At 32.0% G+C, this 9,887-nt stretch overlaps 1 protein-coding gene across 1 annotated transcript; it reads right to left on the reverse strand.

Annotated features, from left to right (window-relative positions):
* Positions 1–1,611: 1,611 nt before the first annotated feature.
* On the reverse strand, positions 1,612–8,917 carry LOC106472001 (bestrophin-2-like). The gene is made up of 5 exons (XM_013932630.2): positions 8,702–8,917; positions 4,816–5,290; positions 2,957–3,091; positions 2,270–2,436; positions 1,612–1,832 (listed from the first exon to the last, which is right to left on the reverse strand). Exons 2-5 carry the CDS (start codon positions 4,992–4,994, stop codon positions 1,612–1,614), a joined length of 702 nt encoding a protein of 233 aa, XP_013788084.1. The 5' UTR covers positions 4,995–5,290; positions 8,702–8,917.
* Between the last annotated feature and the right edge of the window lie 970 nt (positions 8,918–9,887).

Raw genomic sequence — 9,887 nt, forward strand, 5'->3', positions numbered from 1 at the left:
AGAAGATTCGCTAGTGTGTTATGACAGTGGGGGTCATGCGACGAGTATTCTAGAAGATTCGCTAGTGTGTTACGACAGCGGAAGTCAAGTGACGCTGGTAGCACGTGTTGAGAGTCTAGAAGCTTCTAGAACAGGTGGTATTATCGTATATAAGTGTGCTAGACAGTGAGAGAGACAGACGAAGCAAGGGCAGAGAGAAACAGAAAGAGTGGGGAACCAAGGACAGCGATTACGGTCGGCGGTAACCGAGGATAGCAGATACGGAGATTGGAACTATAGTTGGCGGAGATGGACAATTAAGTCTAAGTGTGGTAGAAAGTGAGTGAATTGTTGTGAACTATAGTGTGTAACTGTGAAAATTAAGAGTATTACAAAGTTATATTGAGGAAGAATAAACAAGTTTTATTTAAGGAAGGACTTGTATCATAGAAGAATTAACAAACAAACATACAGAGACGTAACAATACCTTTCTCTGCCTTGCATCAGTAGCTATATGTCATAATTTTAGTTTTCTTCTAATGAAAATACTAAATAAGAATTAACAAGTTCAATGCTGTACTTAATAGCTGGCAATCAAGAGTAATTCTTCTTTATTAAAACTGGAAAGAGGAATAATTAATATAATAAATTTTATCTTTCAGACAAGAATGCCTCAAGTTTCATAATATACGTTTCAAACACAGCATGTTCCCTTATGAAAAGTTTGTATTTTTGCATAAAAAAATATATGTTACAAAACCTGTTCCTACAACAAGTATTCTTAGAATGATACAAGGACACTTCTTCTATCACTTATAAAATACAGGTTTGAAACATGACCTTTTCAGTGAAAAAAGTAGTACAGGTGAAATAGTGGGCACAAGTTACAAAACTGAAAACTGGTATGTCACAAAAAACGAATAATTATACAAAACTTGTTCTTACCTGAACAAGTAGTTTTTTTTTGGATTTCATTTAAATGGATTAAAAGTACTGTTAAGGATGCTTTGAATCCATCAAATTCACCTAATCTATACATATTATCACTAACGATATCAATGAGAATCTGGACCACAAGTACTGTTAAGGGTGCTTTGACTCCAATCAAGTTCACCTAACCTATAACTATGATCGAGAATCTGGACAGCAAACAATGTTAAAGATGCTATGAATCAAATTCCTAATCTATGAATATGATGTTTATATCAATGAGAATCTGGACAGCAAGTACTGATAAAAAAGTGAGTTCTACATGGCATACCATAGTTGTAATTTTCAACAAGATATTTTAATAAAATGTTTAAACTTTAGTACCGAATAAGATAAGTACTTGCAAAGTCAAAGACTGTCATGTCATATTGTTTTTACAACATAAAACATCACTTTTAATTTTAATTTTTTAAAAAAATCTGAAGTGTGTGTGTGTGTGTGTGTGTGTGTGTGTGTGTGTGTGTGTGTGTGTGTGTGTGTGTGTGTGTGTGTGTGAGAGAGAGAGAGAGAGAGAGAGAAATTTTGAAAACAATGTTTGTGAATGATAAATTAGACTAGAAATGATTTCCAAAATGGAACTGGAATCACAAGTTTATGAAATAAAATGATGAAACATGTCTTCAGGGTTTTAATATTCCATTCTAAACAAGTATATATTTTTTTAAGTTTAAGGATGTTTTTAAGGTTATCATAGATATAAAGCTTACATTCAACAGGTTGCTCAGAAGAATGTCATCTTTTATTCGACCCTCTTTTCTAGCTCGCATTGTGAGGGCTGTGAACCACTGAGCAGGAACCCACCATTTTCCATGTATCATTGGAATTTCTTCATACACAGTACGTTCTTCTTTTGTCATCAAGCCTAATATAAAGTTAAAAGTGTTACAGTATACCTTGTGTTGCAAAATATTTCCCTAGACACTAAATAAATTAAGGATATTTTACATTATTAAAGAGGAAATATCACATACAAATTTATTTTTTAAAATGTTTTATCTTCGTGGGTAGCAGCTTGACTGGTAGCAATTGTCTATGACACTATTGTTATACTACACAAGTAATGAAATTAGTTGATACTTCGAAATATTAAATATTAATAATAAGTTCCCATGGTTAAGGTTAGAAAACATCCACTGAGTGAATTACACAAAATCAAACTGGTTTGTAACCAATATCTCACGTTACATTCTGCCAGTGTGAGAACTAAAAGTGTAATCTACTTCAGAAAATGTAGCTTGATTGAAACAAACAGCCTGCCACTCAAGATCAATACCAAAATGGTTTTGGCTGGTCAAGTACCTGCTTCTTCTAAATGGTCCAAAGTAGGAAATCTTTTCTTCACAGCAGTGCTTACAGCTTGAAATGAGAGTACAGACAGCAAACTTAAATAACGAGCGAGTGTACGACGAATTATTCGCCCTCTTTCGTCTCTCCCATGAACATACGCTGATATAAGCATACAAGGCCTGCAAAAAGTAAAAACTATGAATGACTAACATGCATCACTGGTATCTAAGAGACCTTGAAACACATTAAAGGTTCATTTTAAAAGTTTTATTTAATCATTGTATATATCTTTTCTTTACAGTGTTACAAAATCTTTTTATCGTAGGCTTTATTATTGCAAAAGAGCTTAGACTTAATAAACGTATATAAAAATCGTTCACGTTCCACGTTAAATATAGCTGTAGTATATCAATATATAGTCAAAATATAAACATGAAGGCATTGTATGCCGAAAAGTCTTTACTTTTCAAAAATCTTAATAAGTGAAAACACTCGAACATGAATGAAGATATTCATGGTTTTAACACTGCTCTTCTACGATATACACTTTGGATAACTGTGGCTTTGCAGTAATGTACTTTTAATACAACGAATCTGGATTAATACAGATCTATTAAGATATATTAGGGACTACCACAGACCTACTATGGTATACTTTAGTATTATTATCAACTTGCGTAATTGTTACCAATTGCTTACTTGTCTGGCCATGGAAGAGACATAAACTGCTGCCACCAACGTGACACAACTATAGACACGTAGAAACCCAGCACGAAAGATAGTGGAATTAGGTTGGTAAAGGCTTCGCAGTAGATAGCCAACTTCTCAAAAACACTGAAAAAGTTTCATTTGATATATACATATATAACCTATGTTACAAATATGTTTATAATATATATATATATATACAGCAATGTCAATATATTTTCGTCCAAGTTAGTTAGTTGTACCAATATAATGGTTTATTTGATATATATATATGCTCTTGCGATAGAGTTCAAATTGTAAAATCTCATATTTATCCAATGTTTTATAGACACGTAGATTTATGTAAAAATTACGTAAAAACTTTAAATAACATTCTTTTTAACCATATTAAGTGAGTAAAACGCTCACATTAAACAACCCAACACCAACAATTTCCAATGTGCATATCTACAGAAATGGTTAAGCAAAGCAAAAAATGAATTATTATTCTCTCGGTTTTATAACTTGAAATTTCTTTGTGCGGTCATGTAAAATTTTTAAATTATTGGAAAAAATATTGACATCTCTATATTCTGCTTACTAAACATTAACAATGTTCCCCATTTGTTACAATTTTTCAACAACAAAGCAGTCATCGTATTATTAGTCTTACCTATCTATAGTAAATCCCAAAATAAGATTATTTAATAAATTTCAGAATTGAGAAAATCCCTGTAGGTTCCTACTGGTGAGCATGTTTCTTATCGTTTTTAATAGTACATATACTGACACAAAACGAGTCGAAAGTTATGTAATAAACTACCAATGCTGTCATTTCCTTTGCAACATATGAAAACAGTTTTTGAACGGACTTATCGAATCAAGATTATTAGTATTACATCAGTATCGCTCACCAAAAGGAAAAATGTGTTATATTGATGAGAAAAATAGCATTCAAAGTATTCCCTAACACAACAAACCATAGCTGTCTTCATGTACAATAAATTCTCAATATAATTGTTCAGCAGTAGTTGTTAAAGAACCATATGAATTTGATATGTAGACTTTTATTGCATAATGTATTAGAACATCCTAAGCATATTCTCTGTCTTGTCATCACACTTTGATATGCCTGTATGTACCGGTATCATAGTCTATATACATAAATGTGTATTTTAATATTTCTATCTGTCTCATATGCGTGTCATTTTTATGCAACTAATAACAATAAAACACCGAGTTTCTAAACCACTGAATATCATCAACAAGGAACACTCATCTTTCGTAAAAGAAAGCATCAGTTAAAAGTGTACAAACAAGTTAGAATTTCAGTCTATTAGGCTAAGTGCATAAATTCCTTCTACAGATACATGATCAAGGTAATTAAAAATGTTTTCTCGTTACATATTTTTATTAAAATATAAAAATATCTGTTGTTACTCTTTGGGAAGTAAGACGAATTGGATAGTTCAAACAGTCAAGATAAAAATATACAAAGAATGAAAAGGGGCTCTATTCTGTTTCGTTTCTTCCTAACCGTTTCAACTGGTACGGCATGCTAAGAATAATAGAAAATTCTGCTACATGATATTTAAGAACACCAAAAACGTTTTCTTTTATTTCAGATATAACAAAGGCACATTTCTGAATTTAAACTAGTATCTCTGTGTTAAGTTTGTTAAAAATTAATTTTGACATACAATTAAAGAAAATCCCAGGTGCATTTGCAAACGAAATACTAAAATGCTAAAAATTATACATTAAAACTCAGACAGAACAATATAAACATGTAAGTGACCACAAGAAGTTATCTTTCAAAGATCTCAACTCCTCATCAAATCATACATGTAAAAACAAACAAGATTACTTACATTCTCTGGTTTTCTGATAAAATGTAGCGGTACAGTGCAGTAAGACTGTAGTAGAGACCACAGAAGATAGCCATCTCTCTGTACAACAGCTTGTAAATACTTCCTCTCCATCTCAACAAAAGTTTAGCAAAACCCAAAAGTCGAGCTTTGGACACGTTCAGCGAGTAAGTAACTGTCATCTTGAATCAGTATCAGTGACACAGTTTGAAATTATGACACCATAAGAGGAATGGTAACTAAATACATGTAACACTAATTAATGGCAAAGAAAAGTTCACAAACATCTCAAGCCCACAAAATAACCAATTTTAGGTATCTAATTCTACACAACGTAGAAGGCAGAAGCTGTTGATAGTTTCGATCAGCAGAAGAACATAGCCAGAGAAACATTTCGGATTTCCCATCATGTGATGAAACCAAAACAAAGTATACAAAATGTTTCAGTTGTTGTTTCTTTTATGTTAAAAGCTTTCCTCTGAAAAAAAAACAAAAAAAACATTTATGGCAATTAGAAAAAGTAACAACTTTCAGCAATGACTAAATACGTGATGTGACATTAACAACCCTTAACTGTAAAATATATTAGAATTACAAAGAACTGACTACAAACTACTACATACGTGTTCAAGTTCCGATATATATAGTTTTGGTTTATGTTCTCAATAAAATAGTTTGACTATAAATTAAAAGTGAAACACATATTGCAATACCGAAAAAAATACGTAACTGCATTGCTTTTGCATATTTATCCGGGTAGACAACTGTTTATGACATAAAAACAAACTCAGAATAATTTGACTCTAGATTCCCAATAAAAAATAAAAATATACGTTTTCTTAATAATTGAAACTAAAACATCTATTGTTTGATTTGTTTTCTACGTCCACTTTTCTAATTTAATGTTTGAGAAACTTGACTAAAGGCATAGCCAATGTTATATTTGTAATTAAACACATTTATATCAAAGTTGGTTACTTTTAATTGAATAAATCGTGTGTATGTCTTACATGAATTAATCAGACTAGCATACACTCAACAACTAAAGATAAAATGCATAAGTGCTGCGTAGCTTCTGTTAACTAGCCTTCAAAAAACACATCAAGTGAAACTAGTTTTATCCACACTACTATCAAAACTCGTATTAGTAGAGATAAAAACTTTGTCCTCTTCAGTTTATTGCCGACGCCACCATTTCAAACTAATTGTGCATACCTCAGAAGAAATAAGGCGTCTTTAACTATAATGACACTTTGTGAGACACATGAACTAACCTATGAGACCAAAAGTTCAGCCATATAGCCATCTCCGATTTGGAACTGCTGACCAAATGTAGATCGACTAGTCAGCAATACCCACCGCCTACACGGCTATTCTTAACCGAATAGAGGGACTGATAGTCCTGATTATAACGCTGAAAATACAGAGAGTATTCAGCAGCATACTGAACTTTGGACCTACCGATTCGTAGTCCGATACACCAACCAATAGGTCACGCCCGAGCCCCACTGCTCAGATGGCTAATGTAGTTAGCTGAAGTTACTTACACTTACTATGATGAATTACCAACCTTTAACTACTTGTTTTATGAGGAAAGTAAGTTTTATTAAGATATGTATTACACGAATAATACACTCAACTTCAGATAGAGAGGATGGTGAAATTTAAAGAATAGACCTTACACAGTCTTACAAGACTAAATGTAAATGTCGAATATACATACATACAAACATTTTAAACGGAGTATATCAACGTAAACTTACACACACACACACACATGTATGTTACAAATAATAAAATAAATTCCTGTATATTAAATATTAATAAAACCAATTCAAAATTAATTCTACTGTTTCTTCACGTCATTGCCAAAAAAAAAGATCAAGTATTTCCACACACTAGAATAATAGAGCTAACAGTGTGTGTGTGTGTGTGTGTGTGTGTGTGTGTGTGTGTGTGTGTGTTTGTTTATATATATATATATATACATCCACATCCACCAACAAGCATACGGTATTATAGATACTTAAAACAGTTCAAAATATTGTGACTAAAAACACATATGGCCATTGAATGTAAGGAAGGCAGCTCTCAATAATATATATATATATCATACATATGTTAAACAAAAGGCGCTAAATGTATGGGAAACATATCTTTAATAATGTGTGTCTGTGTATACACACATACATACATACATACACACATATACAATAATGTGCAGAAGTTTAAAACCACTTTGACAGAATGTAGAAACCATACTTAACCCCAAAATTCAGCAATTACTGTGCGTAACCACGAAGTCTTAGAGTTAGAAAGCTTCCAGCTTACCAAGCCTATCCCCAGACGACCATAGCTGCTACAAGCATAATCTGTTATATATAATATTCACTACTTCTCGCATGTCCCTGTGCTATTGTTCTATTTGCTACACTTATAACTATGGTAAGTCTGTTTGTTACACAGCTAGAAGCGTTGAACAACGTCAGTGGGTGAGATTGAGAATTTTTTGTATCTAATCTGCTGACTTTATTAAGTGGTTCTATGATTTGTAATTTTGTATGTAATTTGTTTATCACTTAAGGGTGTCTCTCAAATACTTTGAAGATTTATTATTTGGTTGTTAAAGCTGTATACGAATAAATAGTTTGTATTACATTTATTGTGCATCCACGCCATTCCTACTTAAGGTACTACCGTACGCATGATATATAAAATATATATTGGTATATATGCATACGTATGTATCTGTGTGTGTGTGTGTGTGCATATAACAACTAGTCAATGACAGATTGAAAATAAGGTACTATATATATATAGCAATTGGTCTGTGAGAGGTCGAATTTATAGTCAAGATTAGATACTCTATCAAGAAATGGTCAATTAAAAAGAAGATACAGTCAATCTGAAAATTAGATACATTACAGGTACAAAGTAAGCAAGTGGCAGTGAAAAGTAGAAACATAATCAGTCTGGAAATAACGTATTCTAGTTGAGCCACTTTCATAGAATACAATTGCTGCTAATCACTAAAGACAGTAAAGTTTTAAAGGGCAAAACTAATAATTAAAAATTCTCAAATTCTCTGTTGAGCAAGTAACCACAGCTTCTGGTGTAAGAAATAACAACTGTTCCATTATGCACGAACTGGAAATCTTTGCTAATCTTTTACACTATGCCGTCATAGCATATGTTTATATACATATATTTTGACTTAACACACACAGATGCTTCTACAATGAAAGGAAATTTATTCTGAATATCTGTATTTACAATAGCTTGGAAGGTTGATTTGAAAAATTAAACAAAAATTATTTCGGATTTTCTCTCTTTGTAACTTTATTGTTCCACAAATCCCTATACAAATTACTCGTTTATTTCATAAAATAGTTTATAATACAAAACATCAATAATGTTGTTATAAATTATAAGGAAATTTTACCTAATACGTTTAGTAGTCTTCGTATAAAAACATTTAACTGACCCTTAAGTCTCGTAAATTCAAATACAAATTATATTCAATGTGGTGACTGTATCCCTTTTCTGTTTTCACAAAATATTACCAAGTATTACTGTAAACTGCCGGACTTTTGTTTTCTTAAAAACTATAAAATAAATTAAGTTTAGCGACCATAATGAACTTTAATGTAACACCAGGAATAGCTATAAATTTTAATGTTCTACCAAATACAATTTTTTGTGCACTGGCTTATTAGTAATATTACTATTCTAAACAATAATACAGTACTTTAAACTTTCAGGCTGACAAATATATTTTAAGACATAGAACGAACTATGAACGTAGTGCTAAAATAAAATACGTTTAGCCCATTATATTATACCGTAAATGCTGATTTTTTTTCTAAACTAAACACTAGAACTACCTTACCAAAGCTTTAAGTTTTGACAAAGGATTCTGGAACAGCTGACTATGGCACCCCTATTTTCTAAAAGTGATCAAATGTGTCCGGCGTCTTTTCTAGCAGAGAGGTAGAAACTGGTGTGGCTGACGTCAAATACTGTAGATGCAGCGCAGGAGTATTGGTCTTATTGAAACAATTCTGCATGGGTTAGCTACATTTACTCATATGGGGATGTTCAGCAGATCTCCTCATCTTTTTTAGTGGTGAGTAAATCGTTTCGTCAGAGACGCTTATTTTCTTGGAAAGCTGGGAGTGGTTGAATGAGATATCCTAGCGCATGTGTCGTAGTGATGGTAACAAAGAACTGAGGAAGGTGTTTTATCATGTAACCAAGTGTACAGCCATGCAACGAAAAGCAAAACGAAAAATCGATACGTTCAACACATTGTTTAGTTTCATGGACTGACATTCGCATAAAAAAAAGTTATTTCGTACTGTGGGTTCGCATACAAAATGAATAATCATCTTCAACTACCGAAGAAACTGTGTCTGCAATATATATACAGATAGATAGATATGTTTACACCACCTCATAGAATATGCGTATTTTACTTCTGTTCATTGTGTTCGAAAATTCTGTATTTACAAACCTAATTTTTTAGCTGTTAAACGTGTAACATAACAGTAAAAGAAAACATAATACACATACAAACGTTGTATGAATCCCTTATAGCCATCAAGATTTGGTGACCTAATATGCCTAAAACAATGTACTAAAGATTAATTAAACATCCAATAACACATCATCTTCCCTACTAATCCCTGGTAAAACTGCGAGAGGGAAAACTGAATCCATCGGGTATTGATCTTAAGTTATCCATGCTATATTTTGTTGGTTTGGTTAATATAAAGTAATACATTTTTACCTTCAAGCTACTTATTAACCCGATGACTACCGTCTACTAACTTTCTTAGTAGGCAATGCAAGTCTTGCTATATTTCATTCCAACAATAAAACTAGTGGAGGAATATTTTCGAAAATTCATAAGTACTTTGACAAATGTAGGTAGTTTAAGAAACATAAAGCCTATTATTTTTAATAAATTTAGTTTTTTTGTCATTATGATCTTTAATATCTTGCAAAAATTACATTAGTAAATCGTATTTATAAGAAATGATTACAATATTTATATTTGATACAGATTTGAACTT

The sequence above is a fragment of the Limulus polyphemus genome, unplaced genomic scaffold, assembly GCF_000517525.1.
Source record: "Limulus polyphemus unplaced genomic scaffold, Limulus_polyphemus-2.1.2 Scaffold5015, whole genome shotgun sequence".
Classification (NCBI taxonomy): Eukaryota; Metazoa; Arthropoda; class Merostomata; order Xiphosura; family Limulidae; genus Limulus; species Limulus polyphemus.

What these genes read in the sequence shown, in the direction of transcription:
- LOC106472001 (XM_013932630.2), bottom strand. Translation starts at nt 4,994, where the DNA reads ATGACAGTTACTTACTCGCTGAACGTGTCCAAAGCTCGACTTTTGGGT. An exon ending in TTATCAGAAAACCAGAGAAT is followed by an intron (nt 3,092 to 4,815) that starts GTAAGTAATCTT and finishes AAACTTTTTCAG; the next exon opens with TGTTTTTGAGAAGTTGGCTA. An exon ending in GGACCATTTAGAAGAAGCAG is followed by an intron (nt 1,833 to 2,269) that starts GTACTTGACCAG and finishes ACTTTATATTAG; the next exon opens with GCTTGATGACAAAAGAAGAA.